Raw genomic sequence first — 15,801 nt, 5'->3', positions numbered from 1 at the left:
AGGAAGAAAAAAAAAAAAGATGTGTGTTTCTTTTCAAGGTTAAAGCTCAAGGAAGGAAGACTACCTTCTTCGAGAATAATCAGTCAGCTTTAAGACAGGGAACACAAAATCAGTTGCCCTGATTTTATTGGAGCTGTCTGTTATTCTCTTTAGTATGTAGTTCACTACAAAAATAGGGATAAATTGCAACTGCCAACAGAACCCTATGGAATACAAACCATTCCATGCGGCACTGAGGAGGGAATGCAAGCAAGGAAGGGAACGAGTAGGAGTGTACCGACTGCTCTAGAATGTTGATGAGGAAGTGAGCGGACTAGAGGGTAGCTCTGGGAACAGCCTGGGCATGCAGTGAATTTTCTTGCATTAAGTTTGAACCATGTTTAGTAGATAACAGGGAATGATTCAATGGAGATGGAGAGTTTGACTATTTTCACACCCCCAAACTAGGGGGTGTGACACAGCCTGTTTCACAGTTTCTAAGAGAAACTTCTTCCTCTTAGAAATGCAACAAGGACAAAATTAGAAGATGTAAAGAAAGAGATGCCAGTAGATAGGTGCAGAGAGTTAGATAGCTTACGTTGGTGGTATCGATCTTCTGAATAACTGTAGCCCCTGACACTTGCATCAGAATCAGCAGGGTGGGCTGGATAAAAATTCACCTCCCTGTATGACTGTCATCAAAGTCTAGGAGTCTGTGATACAAGTTATTCTAACTAAAGTTGGAGATCCAAAGTTCAAATTAAGTGGGAGGTAATCTGTAGGATATGTATACATGATCGGGAAAGCATTGGTGAGCAGGAGATATGGGTGGGCAATGGAGGGAAAAAAAGAATTATTAGGCAGAGCCTATTGAAGTTGGAAATAGGCATTTGTGTTGAAGAGGCTGGCCCAGCTCCACAATAGGGATCAGTATGCTTCCATGGCTTATAGGGTAAAGTAATCACACCTAAAAACCCTGTTATCACTTCTCTATTTGTCAGGGCCCAGGAAAGGTTGCTAAGGCAGGCTGCTGAACCAAGGACATGAAGAAAACTTGAGCAATTTCCCTTCCTATAGGATTGAGAGACCTGCCTTTCTTGGCAAGCAGAGTTCATAACCCTGATTGCAACATAAAATCCTGTGAATTTGTGTATTCAGAATTTCAATTTCACATATTTCTGACAAGCCCTGCCAACCTGTCAGACCAGACTTTCCTCTGCTAATATGGCTCAGTTCCATTCTCAGATGCTGCTACTTTTTTTTTCTCTTATAATTTCATATATTTATTATACTTGACACCTTTCCTGCATATATATATGTCTTGACTTATATGTATACTTATATGTATACACGTGCACTACCTCATTCTCTCTGGTAGCTATGTAGTATTCCCTAATTTGTTTTTTTATTAATTAATTTATTTTCATTGGAGGCTAATTACTATACAATATTGTGGTGGTTTTTGCTGTACGCTAACATGAATCAGCCACGGGTGTACCTGAGTCCACCCATCCTGAACCTCCGTCCCACCTCCCTCTCCACCCCATCAGATGCTGCTTCTTTACCTGCATGTAACCTGAGACAAATGACTTCCATGTGGAAGAACAAGAAGTTGCAAGGCCCTTCTCTCACTCGTCTTTTTTCACTTGATCTACATCAATAATCTCTTAACTGGTCTCCAGGCCATCAGCTTCTTCCTTCCCCAGATCACCGGAGTCACCTTTCTTGACAAAGACTGAGAGCTAAACAAATGATGGAATATTTGTAAATCCAGGTAGTAAAGTGCTGTGCGTACTCACTTCTGTGAAGGTTCCCCATCATCAGAGTGCGGTTCAAACAGATGAGAAACACACTGCAACACACCTCGTCTTCCACCACTGCCTCCACTAGTCATCCCTGCCTCGCTCATTGCAGAGACACAGGATCTTTATCACAGGATATTTATGATCGTTTCAGGACTCTCTGCACCCTTGCAGTTGGTATCTTTTATAGTTTCGTGATTATTCTTCTTTTGTTCCCCTAAGGAAATGTATTTAAGTGCCATCCCCTCAATGTAGCTCTTTTTGGAACCCACTCTCCCAAGGCAGAATTATTTTTTCATCTGTATTCCATAGTAATTTATACAACTGTCAACTGTTGTACTTAGAACATTAATGTTATTATATTATGTGATTAATATATAATGTTAATATAATGTTATTATATTATATTAATGTGCTCAATTATATTTTTGTTTCTACAACTGGACTTGAATTTCTTGAGATCAAAAATTTTACTTCCCCAATGCCTAACACATAGGATGTCCACTGTAAATTTTAACTGAATACATTTGAATCAGAAGTCCTCCTATGTAATCCAAATTGAAAGAACATAGAAAAGTAGAGTTCTTTGGAGTTAGCAATATGAGCAGCTATCAGCAACCTTGTTTAATAGGAACAAGTCTTTCTTTTTCCATATATTATTATAGTTGTAGCATTCATTGATAAAGCTTTGTACCTGTAGAAACAGAGCATTTCAGTGGGAAGAATATCTCTGAAATGGTTCTTTTGATTTGCAGATGAAGAAAAAAAGTCCCGTGTTTATGTCTGCCCCACAGGTAGCTTTTATCAAGTCTATTCAGCAACCAACAACCTTTGTGAATTCATGAGTATTAAATCATTTTTATATTCCAGGGAAGTAAATTCTAAAAGAGAATAGCATTTCAGGTCAAAGAGAATCTCATTAAGAAATCTTAACCTGAGTATAAGATGTTGGGGTGGGGGAAAGCCAGGCTACTTGATGAGAGATAATTGGTAAGTTCAAGGTGGATTTTAAATCAAGAGAAGTGCTTTTTATGTTTTTTGCAGAGATGACATGCCTATCAGGGCATCCGAAGAACTGTAGAGTGGGTTTTGATGAGTTACTTTTCCCCAGGTTTAATTGAGCCTCTTCTCTTTGATAGGTTTCAGAACCTGCTGTGGTCCAGAAAGACGTTTGTGGACCACATGAAGGTCTATAACCACAGTTACATCTACATGCCTGCCTTTTCTATGAAGACGGGAACAGAGCCATCCCTCCGGGTTTATTACACACTGTCCGATGTTGGTGCCAATCAGACAGTGCTCTTTGCCAACCCCAACTTTCTGCGTAGCATTGGGAAGTTCTGGAAAAGTAGGGGAATTCACGCCAAGCGCCTGTCCACAGGACTCTTTCTGGTGAGCGCAGCCCTGGGCCTCTGTGAAGAGGTGGCCATCTATGGCTTCTGGCCCTTCTCTGTGAATATGCATGAACAGCCCATCAGCCACCACTACTATGATAATGTCCTGCCCTTTTCTGGCTTTCATGCCATGCCGGAGGAATTTCTTCAACTCTGGTATCTTCATAAAATTGGTGCACTGAGAATGCAGTTGGACCCATGTGAGGACGCCTCACTCCAGCCCACTTCCTAGGGACTGTGGAAAAAGAAAGGACTGAGCCAGGGTATTTTTGTTAGGTTTTCTATGTAACTTCAAAAGGAAATGATCAGGTCATTTCATGGATTTGCATGGACCACTTGGGAAAAAAAATGACAACAGAAACCCAAGGGAAACTCTACTTTTACTGTTGGCTTGGAAGACAAAAAAAGAAGTGAACCACCCCATGAAATGTTTGGTGCATGGTGGATTTGCAACTAGTAACATGCTGATTAAATGATGTTGGTAAAGCACATTTACATGAGCAGGTCAAGTTCACAAACAAGACAAAACTCTAGTTATTGAAGTCGAGGAATTAAGGTAGATTAAATGAAATGCCAGAGTAGAAGTGTTAGTGGTTATCAACCTGAACTGACTTAGTTAAAAAAAAAAAGCTATCTTAATCAGACTAACATTAGAACTATAGGTTTTTAAAAAATTCTTACTTAATTTTGCCCTATTTAAGGGCATTGAGTAGGTGATGGGGTACATTTTTTAAAATCCCTTACTGAGTAATATGGATACAAAATGCTACAGCTGATAATTGTAATTTGTTGAACCAAGTCTTTGTTAACTAGAGTTCCCCTTCCTTCTATTTAAAAAATCGTTAAATAAGAATTACTTCCTCCCCTTTTGTCAAGTCCACTTAGACAATGTGAAACATTGTTGAATTTAGATTGTGTTGGTTCATTGTCAGGAGGACGAGTCACTTTCCCTCCTCAGAATTTAGGGCATAAACTCAGTTTTAGGTCTGCATTATGCAAGCCTATTTGCATTATTATTGTGTGTGCTCAGTCGCTCAGTTGTGTCCTACTCTCTGCAATCCCATGGACCGTAGCCTGCCAGACTTCTCTGTCCATGGGATCTGGAGTGGGTTGTCATTTCCTATTTCACAGGATCTTCCTGACCCAGGGACCGAAACCCACATCCCTTGCTTATTATTTTAGTGCAAAAAACTACAAATGCAAGTGCATTATTTGTTTGCAAATTAGCATAATTGTCTTCATAATTTAATGTTCAGAGATGAAGTAAAGCACAATGACATCAAGCTTAGTCTCTGGAAGACAGACTGGAAGGTACTTCCTTTTCTTTCTGCCATGGTAAATAGGTTCTCTCCAAGATGAAGCATATGCATGCACACATAAAAGCATGCATAGACTCATGTACACTCATACACACACTCAGACAGAGTTCATTCCTGTGCAGCTATGAAAGCAGAACCCATATGACCTGGGATAGCAGAAATCTGTAACTGGTGTTGGAGAGCTATGAATGCATTACGTACTACCTACCACACCTTGCTACGAGACAAACCAGCTTACTGGTTGCTGCTCTAATGCTCATACCAGCATGAGATGTGAGCCTTACCCCCAAATCACTCCAAATGAACAGAACTGTTTTAGTGTATGTGACTCCCCCCCACCAATATCTCATGAGTAAATCCTGTGTTGCATGTGGTCATCAACACACGGTTCACACCAGTAAAGGGATGTGAGTTAGTAGTTGTTGATTCCCTTAGTAACAGGTAGGACAGCTTAGAAGGCTCGTTACCTCAGCTTTGACACAGTGCACACAAACTCTGTTGACAGATTACAGGCAGCCAGATGTGTTTACATACAGAGAAAGGGAAAAACAACCTCAAGTGGTCTTTGTGTTTGGGGATGTCTTACTCTAAAAGGAGACAGTACATTTCACTAACTTGATTCTTTTAAGTGTCACCAGAATGTAGGTAAACTGTACCCAAAACTTCTGCTTCATTTTCCATGGAAAAGACTTAGTATACAATGTAGACTCAACCAGGTGGCAGTGTGGGGTGGGTTCATTTAAATAATATCGAGATAACAAAACTGTTGGAAAAATTCTACATCATTGGGATGTGGTGGCGCTCAGTCGTGTCTGACTCCTTGCAGCCCCATGGACTGTTGGCCGCCAGGCTTCTCTGTCCATGGACTTTTCCAGAAAAGAATACTGAAGTGGGTTGCCATTTCCTACTCCAGGGGATCTTCCTGTCTAGGTGATTTCTAAATAAGATTGAATATTGAGGTTATTATAGAGATCAACAGTTAAAATATGACTGGTGACATAACACAGATTTTATTGATACTTAGAAAGTTAAGAATTTAAGAGTATTGATTCTGTGCAGACCCAATTTCCTCTTTTGATCCTATTTGGCAGCAAAAATGTAATGAGAATGTACTATGAGTGAGTTGCATTAAATATGCACGTCTGTGCAATCCTGAATATATTTCCTCTTTTGAGCTATTATTATTATTTAATAACTACCTGAAAAGGAGTGCATTTTTACTATACATTTCATCAAAATATAAAAGGCCTAACAAAAATCACACATAAAAGTGAATAAAATAGATATCACTCAAATTAGTGCTTTAATTGTTGGCAGTGTTAAAATCAATAATTAATGAACTCCATCGAACTCATGTGTCTTGGCTCCATTGAAGATACCTTCTGGAAATTTTGCATTTTGTAATTCCTGGGCTAGGTTTGTGCAAGAGATTTGTACAGTGGTTAGTTGTACATTTGGCGCCTCTGAAAGGCAAGCAAATGGACAGAGAATAATTAGATCACAGCTTCTTAACTGGGGTGATTCTCCTCTCCTGTCTGGTGACATTTGCCAGTGTCTGCAGACTTTTTTGTGGGATCTTAGTTCCCCCACCAGAGATGGAACCCAGGCCCTTGGCAGTGAAAGCTCAGAGTCCTGACCACTGGATCACCAGGGAATTCTTAGGAGATATTTTTGATGGTCATGGTTTGAAGGGTGCTGCCAGCGTCTAATGGTTAGAGGCCAGGGGTCCTACCAAAGATCTACAATGCATAGAGCAGCCCCCCAACAAAGAATTACCCATGTGAAAATCCTAATAGTGCCAAGGTTGAGAAATCCCAGATTAGACCAAAATGATATTTTGATTATTCCTTATTGTCTTCACTTACATGTTCATGTCATTCAAAGTATGACTACAATTTAATGAGAATGTTTTCTCAGAGTAGAATACAGTTTGGCATTATTTTATAGTGATAGTTCACAACTATGCCATACATATTTCCTTTCCTGTGGTTAGATAGATATATCTCAATCTAGGAGTTGTGAGTGTGTGTGCTTATGTGTGTGTACATGTGCTTATAGCATAAAGTTAGTATATCCATCCTTACTGGAATATATGTGTTCCTAAGTGAGGATCTTTCTAGAATTATCTTTCACAGTACTCTGGCATACTCTATTACTCTTAAGTTAAATTCTACGTTCCCGTTATTTTATTTTTTTGAAATTGAGACCTTCAGAATTGGGCCTCATTATTTGCCAAATTTAGTTGATTACATTTTAATGTTACTGACCCTTAAGATTCAGCTCAGAAGAGATTTGGGTTGCAGTAGACACATTTCATAAGAAAGTATTTCATCACTTTTGATGCACCTGCAAGGAGAAGGCATCATCCTCTAACATATTAGTCTAATTTTTAAGTTATATTTTAGTGGCAAAAATTAGATTGCTCCATGGGGATAAATGAGGGAATGAAGAGACTGAAAATGAGTACCTGATGTGAATTTTTATTTTTATTAGCTTCAATTGGAGAACTGCACTGATGTTATGGATCATGAGTAAGAAAGACTTCTGTTTGATTTTAATTATACTTTGGTCAAATTAAGATGCCTGAAGGATTAAGTCTTTCATAAGAAAGTAATTTTTTATATGAAAGATTTTTTTATGGAAGAAGACCCTGGACACATGCTTTCTATAGTATTTGACCAACCATTTATACAGCATTGTGCATCTAAATTGAAAGTAACATAAGAAGTTAAGGAGTGCTTCTTGGATTTTGTTTCTGTATAGTTCACTTTTACCTATTTTAACAAGGGCAAATGATTAAAAATGATCCGGAGATCCAGAGTGACAGATGTTCAAACAGTACTCTGTGTTTGGCTTTGTGATGTTTTATGCCCTTTTCTGGACTAAAAACCTTGTTTAGGTTAAATATAACTTGTACCTGAAGCAATGGGCAACCTGGCTTAAAAATCTATATGGAAAATAACTGGGGAAATCCTAGGATTCTGAATTTGCCAAAAGTAGTCTAAGATTAGCCCAAAGCTTTACAGGAGTGTTAGTGATAATTTCAAATAGAAATAATAACCCATGACATTGTCAGCAACTCAGGTTTGTCATTTTATTATATACCACCTCCTGTTTCTCAGTTTGGAAAATCAGTCACCTAGAGTTTTAATTTCTATATTTAAAAATACTGATTGTATGAAAATTTTAACTGATAAACCCTGTTAGGAGGGACCTAAAGAGGAAAAAATTAAGTCACAGTCCACTGAAAACTTCAGGAAATGCTTATTGGGTTGTATAAAAACTTTCCCACCAAAATCAGGTAATATATACTCTCGTCAGTAGAGTTTCAAAGATCAAACTCTAAGAGGACTTTTATGGGAGCTTTAGGAAGAGCATGTGGAGGAATAAGGCTTGAGAACGATACTGTGCTTTTTATTTCTTCGTTTTCCCAATGTAGAGGTCTCTTCTGAGATGATCTGATTTTGGTGGGCACACATCAGGGATGGACATGGGCAGACAATATGGAGGCACCTGAAACGTTGGTCAAGCCTCTTACAAAATGAACTGTGTGTGTGTGTGTGTGTGTGTGTGTGTGTGTTAGTCACTCAGTTGTGTCTGATTCTTTGTGACCCCATGGATTATAGGCCACCAGGCTCCTCTGTCCATGGGATTCTCCAGGCAAGAATACTAGAGTGGGTTGCCATGCCCTTCTCCAGGGAATCTTCCCGACACAGGGATCGAACTCAGGTCTCCTGCATGGCAGGCAGATTCTTTACCCTTTGAGCCACCAGGGAAGCCCCAAATGAACAATAACTACAACTAAATATGACTGGCAGTTTAGGCAACTTCAGTGAACAGCATGCTGGGGTGAAGAAGAGGCAAATGGAAAGGAAGAAAAACCCAGTCCCCAAGCTTTCCACGTACAAAGGGTCAGAGAAGTCTCTGCTCTTGGCCTTGGCCTTCCAGCACTCTCTATCTCTGTCTACTACCATGGAAGATCTCCCAGCTCTGAGGTCAAGCTAGTAGTCTTGTGACTAGAGAGTTAGTGTGCAAATTTGCTAGGAAGCTTAAAATTTTACACTGCCTTAAACATTTTTTATTTAATTTATACTTGTGCTCTCTAAATTTGGATGTCCCATGACAGAATCCTGGTCATCTTGAACCTAATTATGGACCTGCCAGCGTTTATTAAAAATGAAACTCCCCCCCCCCCCGACTCTGATGCATTTTTACTGAGTTCTCAAAGCTGGGAAAATATGAAATATTCTACTAGTTCTCCAGTAACCTGGAAAAATCTCTGGAGACACATGCAAAGGCCTAGACTGCCTGTGTATAAATTCCTAAATAAGAAGCCACTGTATTTAGGTTGAACACCATAAAATTTCTATTTTGTAAGTGAAAGGAAATTTATATGAATCTCCAATTGTGTTGGCCATTTTTTTTTTCCTATCATAAGAAAATGGATACTACTGACTTTACTCCCAGCCTAGGCCTATCTGAATTTTTTACCTGAAATAAATACATGAGTGGAAAACTCATTCAAACATAACACAGAAATTCTGTTTGTCATTGCAATAAGAAAAAAATATGTGCTTCCATTTCCTTCTGATTTTCTGGTGCCAGCATTTCTGATTTCTTCTGCTCTAATAGTTAAGGAGTAAATAACATTATAAATTGACTTATAATACTTGAGATCACTTGTACGATAGCCAAAGCCCATAACTATAAATTCTAAAGCACAAAAGAGGAATTATATTTTGGCTATGGTCACTCATTTACCTACCTCCTGTATTCATATTGATCTCTACGTTGTGCTAAAATTCTTTCTGATTTGCTTTCTTGTTGAAGCTATAGGATATAATCAATAATGTGCAACTACCTGGAAGTTTTATAGAATACTGTCTAAATGTATTGATCATGTCTCTTTCTGCTTCTATATAATTAGATTTCCTCCAGTTATTTGTCATTTTAAAAACTCATGTTTCACATGATATGAATAAACATCTAAGAGATGTGCTTTTATCCAGGGCAGAGAAAATAAGGAGATAGACATGTCTGTTTTTCTCTCTACCATAAGAGAAATGGAGAATTGTCATTAAAAAAAGAAGTTTAATGAAAATAATAGAACAAAAATCAGGGCTTTAATTGAGAGGGACCACTGGGAGGAATCTTTATTTTTTTAATTAAAGTACATTTGCTTACAATGTTGTGTTAGTTTCTACTGTATAGCAAAATGAATCAACTATACATGTACATATATCCCCCCATTTTGGATTTCTGTCCCATTTAGGTCACCGTGGAGGGTTGGGTAGATAGAGTTCCCTAAGCTATACAGTAGGTTCTCATTAGTTATCTGTTTTATACACAGTGTATGTATGCCAGTGGGAGGGATCTTAGTGTACAGTGAAGAGGAAGCATGGAGGTGGTTGTCCTTGTTGTCAGCCCCAGGAGCCTTTCCAAAACATTTTAAAGGAAATACATTGTCATGCAGCTGTTATTTCTAATGATGGAAACATGCTAGAAGAAGCAGCGTGAGACTGTGCAATGCTTGGGGAAAAAAGCAGACATGGTACCTCTTTACCTACTTGGACCCTCAGGGTCTAAACTCTTTCCCACTTCCTATCCTCTCCACGTTGGGTTTTCCTTGGTGTTTGAGGCTGAATATGCAAACACTCCCATTCTCACACCCCTTGTCCATCTCTACCTTGATGCATACTCGCAAAATAAGATGATTTTGATCTTTTGTCATGATGAGGCAGCAATATAGTAGCAAGCGTCTCCTTGAACTTGACCCTTTGAAACATGATCACCATGTGCTATGCATAAAGTTAGCTTTAGTTACTGCTCCCACAATTATACCTCAGTAAAAAGGCTCTTATATTCATTATTACTTAGGCAGACTAGGTGTGTTTTCTCTCCTGTGTGCTAGTGTAAACACACACAGGCACACACCCCTTACATTAGTTAGGCCCATTGAAAGAGAAAGATGGCTGACCTGGTTGGGGGTGGCAGAGGGTGCCTTAACTTTTTCTGGCTTGGCTCCCACTTCCATATGTATTTCCTTCATGTACCCCTGTCACTCTAGAGGTGTAACCATGTCTGTTCCAAGTTGTATCTTAATCATCAGCAAGAACTCTTACAAGTGTAGTGAATGTGATTATTTTATATAAATGCACAATAGTATCTAGGCCTTGGAGACGTCTGATAACAGTATGTAAATATCCTTTGTTGAAGTAGTAGAACCTTCTCATAGGGAATGCCTTAGGTGATAGCCACAGAAGGACACGGACTAAAAATGCTTGTTTTTTCAGCAATTTCAGCATTCGTGGAAGCAAGAAAACAATTTTTTTTTCCCATTTCCCATTTATTCTTTAGCACCAATCCATTGGGCTTTCTTGTTGAAAGGTTTCTAGAGACATCTCTTTCATAATGTATATTGTTGTTGTTTAGTCACTAAGTCGTGTCAGACTCTTTGTGACCCCATGGAATGTAGCTAGCCAGGCTCCTCTATCCATGGGCTTTTCCAGGCAAATATACTGGAATGGAGCTATTTCCTTCTCCAGGGAATCTTCCTGACCCAGGGATGGAATGCGTGTCTCCTGCCTTGGCAAGAGGATTCATTACCCCTTAGCCACCAAGGAAGCCCTCATAATAATGTGTATAGGATTCACAATTTGTGATGACTGATGACCACTGGGGTCCATCAGAGACACTAAAACGGGGTGAGAACAGACAGCACTGAAGCTCCCCTGACTAACAAAGCCCCACTGAAGAGCTTGCCTAGGGGCTTCCCTCGTGGTCCAGTGGTTAAGAATCCGCACTCCCACAGCAGAGGGCATGGATTCCATCCCTGGTCCAGGAATTAAGATCCCTCCTGCCAAGCGGCATAGCCCAAAAATTAAAAGGAAAATTAAAAAGGAAAAAAGAAAAAGCTTGCCTAAATTTTTAAGTCTGGAACGTGACTAGAACTTCAGTTACCATACAACATAGTTGGTCTGAAAAGCTTTGAAAAAGAGAGTTTCTCTTTAACTTGATGATTGAACATTATATATTATTCCACATGTGTGAAGGCTAGTTTTCAAGAGTAAATTTGCAGAGACTAGAGCTCAGAAAAAAATAGAAAAATTCAAATAGACTTTCTCATGCAGTGTAGTCTGACTCCCAGTCGATAGATGCACTAATTCTGGAAAAGATGTTAGATTAGACCATAAAATTGAAATCACTTTTGAACTGTATGTGAAATTACTTCTTCCTAATAAAGCCAAACTCCACTGGCAGTAAGTATGGGGAAAATAAGTGCTCTTCATTTCTTTTTTTTTTTTTTTTAGTTTCATAAAAAATGTAGCAGGTAAGAAAAAAAAACTTTAATTGGTACTTTTTATAGTATGACTTGAAAAAAATGGTATCTCTGTTGGATCTGCTGAGTTGTTCTTTCCACAGAATTTAAATGCAATGTCATAGGAGGAGGTTTGCTGTTAAAACATGTCTTTTTTTTTTTTGCTGTGTTCATTGTAATTATGGCTGGTACTGAGAAGTTTCAGTAAGTTTCAATTTCTCTACCTCCCTTACTTGGAGAAATTTTGGAAATGTACTCTGTGAATAAAATGTTTTTTTTTTTATATAGCTTGTGAAGTCTTTTTATTTCCCAGAAGCATTTGGGTAATTCTATTTTCTTTTCTTCCTTTATTTTTGTATGCATATCAGCTACACTGCTTTTTTTTTCCTCCTGGGTGCAAACTCAATGTTATTTAGTGAGAAAATTACTTTAGAAATACAGAATTATAAATGCTGTGTCTAGGATGCTAGGACGTTATTTGTACTTCTTATGCAGGTGAAAGTTACTATCTACTGGGCAATTTAAAGTAGAAGGAAAATTGAGCATTTATTTAACATGCCATATGTACACAAGCTTACTTTTTCCAGGGATAACATTTTTCCTTAATGCAATAATTCAGTATTGGTATGTGTGTCCTTGCCATACATTAAAAAATTTCCAAGAAGGTTCAAAATATTCAGTAACTTGGACAAGCCTAAGTGTGCCTTCTTGCCTGAATTATTTAGAAAACTGCTTCAAACTTACATTTTCCCCTGAGCTCTGGTGACCGCGTTCTGCCACTTTTTCAAGAGGGAGAGATATCAGGAAAAATGACCTTGGTCCCTCCATTACCATACACTTCACCTCAGAAATGACCAGGTGCTTTGTGCAGTTCTCTTTATTAATCCTCTGACTTCATTCTCACATAACAGCTTTTGGGACTGTAGCTATTTTAGGAAAGGACATTCTATTACCTAATGGTAAATCTTCATGAGGTTTAGCTGAATCGTTTGGGAGAAAAGGACAGAGCTCCAGCATAAATGTGGGTTACTCTAATCTATTCTCAAATCACATGAGAAAAATAGATCTTGCTTGTTTTCACCAACTATCATTAAGTAAAGAAATCTAGGTATTACTGAATCCTGCTGTTCTATGTTATTTCGATTTAAACCTTCAAAAGCAGATATTAAGAGTCCAAAGGCATTAATTACTCAAGAATCCCAAACCGGAGTGGAGGGTAATTACATGTCACAGACTCTATTTTTGCTTGAAAAATTATTATATGAATATACAGTTAGATTCTTAATGATAAAGGTCTAAACACATAGGATGATTGAATTAAATCTTGTGAAGTTCATTGTGAGTGATCAGGAAACCATGGAATGAAATTGAGGCCATATCTCCTTATGCTTAATGTGTGATTCTGAGACATATTAACTAGTTTCTAGGATTTTGAAAATACGGGAAAACAAATCCTTTGTTATCTCTTTTATATGGATAGAAAGTGAATTTCTGTCCTCCACAAGAGTCATGGTTTCCAGGCATGAATTAAAAAATCAGCCTCAATATTTGGAAACTTTTTCATCATAAACAATGAAATAAAAAATTATGTTACAAAACAATCGAGAGTTTATTGATCTCAAGATATCCTTCGATCAAGAGGATTCTGAGCTTTGTGTGTGGAGGAAGAGGGCACAGTAAGAATGGAGTATGATTGTTCCTTTGGTGAGTCTGCTGTAATTAACATCACACCAGGTGAATTACTGATCTGTTTGGAAATGGTTTTATATTGGCCTATGCTGTTACTGCTTGGGCACCCAGCAGTGGTGAAAGTCAGATTATTGATTGTATGCACAATCTCCATACCTGTTACTAAAAGAACTTTGTATATAGAAGACTATCAAGAACTGAGAAAAGAGATTCATGGCATCTGTGCAACATACTGTTTTGTCTCGATCTCTTATACAGGTTAAGACTGAGATGGGGGCAGTTAATGCCTTAGAAGGTCAAGAGTGGTTTCAGTGCTTTCCATCATGCAGATGCAGCAGTTTGTTCTCACTGAAGTAGACATTTATACTGGATTTGTCTTTACTGTCAATGCTCCTGCCATCACCACCATCTATCTGTGGCTTATGTATATATTACATGCATCAGCACCTACAGAACGACTTATGTACCACATTGGTATATGTAACACACAGTGTCCTTTTGACCATGGACATGTTTTATGGTAACTGCAGCCACAGAATTAAACGATGCTTACTCCTTGGAAGAATAGCTGTGACAAAGCTAGACAATGTATTAAAAAGCAGAGACCTTACTTTCTCAACAAAGGTCCATATAGTCAAAGTTGTGGTTTTTCCAGTAATCATGTATGGATGTGAGAGTTGGACTATAAAGAAGGCTGAGCGCCAAAGAATTGATGCTTTCGAAATATGGTGCTGGAGAAGACTCTATTGAGAGTCTCTTGGACTGTAAAGAGATTAAACCAGTCAATCCTAAAGGAAATCAACCCTGAATATTCATTGGAAGGACTGATGCTGAAGCTGAAGCTCCAATACTTTGGGCACCTGATGTGAAGAGCCGCGTCATCAGGAGAGGCCTGGATGCCGGGAAGGATTGAAGGCAGGAGGAGAAGGGGAGACAGAGGATGAGATGGTTGGATGGCGTCACCGACTCAATGGACATGAGTTTGAGCAAGCTCTGGGAGATTGTGAAGGACAGGGAAGCCTGGCGTGCTGCAATTCATGGGGTCGCAGAGCCGGACACAACTTAGTGACTGGACAACAACAATATTTTACAATAAAAGAAGTGCCCAAAGGAACTTATGTCTATGGAATTAACAAGTATTACTCTTTCTCACGGGCTTCCCAGGTGGCACTAGTGGTAAAGAATCTGCCTGCCAATGCGTTAGACATAGATGTGGGTTCAGTCTCTGGGTTGGGAAGATTCCCTGGAGAAGGGCACTGCAACCCACTCCAGTATCCTTGCCTGGAAAATTCCATGGAGAGGGGAGCCTGGTGTGCTGTAGTCCATGGAGTTGCAAAGAGATGGAAATGACTGGGCAACTGAACAACAACAGCAACATGCTTGTATTACCATTCAATTCAGAATATTTTCTAATTACCTTGTGATTCTTCTTTAGTTCATGGGTTTTAGACATACACATTTCAATTTCCAAATATATGAAAGGTTTACTAGTATGTTTTTGCTATCTCTTTCTAATTCAATTCTCTCATGATCAGGAAATATGCTATGAATGATTTAAATTTTTTGAAGTTTACTAAATCTGTTTTTATAGCCCAGCTTCCATGAGCGCAGTTGTTGGTAGGAGTGTACTAAAACTGTTTACTAGGTCAAGTGTATCTTTACTCACACTTTACCTATTTGCTCTTTCAGTTACAGAAAGAAGAAGTGTTAAAGTTTCCAAGTGTATCCCATTTATTTTTAGTTCTATAAAACTTATCCTTATATACGTTGCAATTCTGATGTAAACTACATACACTGAGGAATCTGACTCCAGGCCAAACAACTGTCTGATCCTTTATGCCCCAACCATAGGTAATTCAAAGCCTTGCCTGGCAGGCCTCATGAGGAGAAACTGTCCCGGCCTCACCAGGTTTGTACAGAGCCAATGCATTGATTTTCTGGAGTCCCTTGGCCTGCAAGAAGACCAAACCAGTCAAGCCTAAAGGAAATCAACCCTGAATATTCACTGGAAGGACTGATGCTGAAGCTGAAGCTCCAATACTTTGGCCACCTGATGTGAAGAGCTGACTCATTAGGAAAGACCCTGATGCTGGGAAAACTTGAAGGCAGGAGGAGGAAGGGGATGACAGAGGATGAGATGGTCAGATGGCATTAGCGACTCAATGGACTTGAGTTTGAGCAGCTGCTGGAGATGGTGAAGGACAGGGAAGCCTGTCATGCCGAAGTTCATGGGGTCGCAAAGAGGTGGACACAACTGAGCAACTGAACAACAAAGTCACTTTACTCTGTCTCTCCTGTCT

The 15,801-nt window shown here is 39.0% G+C and overlaps 1 protein-coding gene across 1 annotated transcript in view; it reads left to right on the top strand.

The window, feature by feature from the left end:
• Positions 1-12,095, top strand: part of ST8SIA1 (ST8 alpha-N-acetyl-neuraminide alpha-2,8-sialyltransferase 1) — a 163,914-nt gene extending 151,819 nt beyond the window's left edge. Inside the window, exon 5 of the mRNA XM_020893667.2 lies at positions 2,921-12,095. Coding sequence (XP_020749326.1) covers positions 2,921-3,407 — 487 coding nt within the window. The 3' untranslated portion in view covers positions 3,408-12,095. The remainder of the gene's footprint in view (positions 1-2,920) is intronic.
• Positions 12,096-15,801: the final 3,706 nt, after the last annotated feature.

Source organism: Odocoileus virginianus, chromosome 23, assembly GCF_023699985.2.
Source record: "Odocoileus virginianus isolate 20LAN1187 ecotype Illinois chromosome 23, Ovbor_1.2, whole genome shotgun sequence".
Lineage (NCBI taxonomy): Eukaryota > Metazoa > Chordata > Mammalia > Artiodactyla > Cervidae > Odocoileus > Odocoileus virginianus.
The sequence above is the reverse complement of the archived record's forward strand: the minus strand, read 5'-3'. Positions and strand labels throughout refer to the sequence as shown.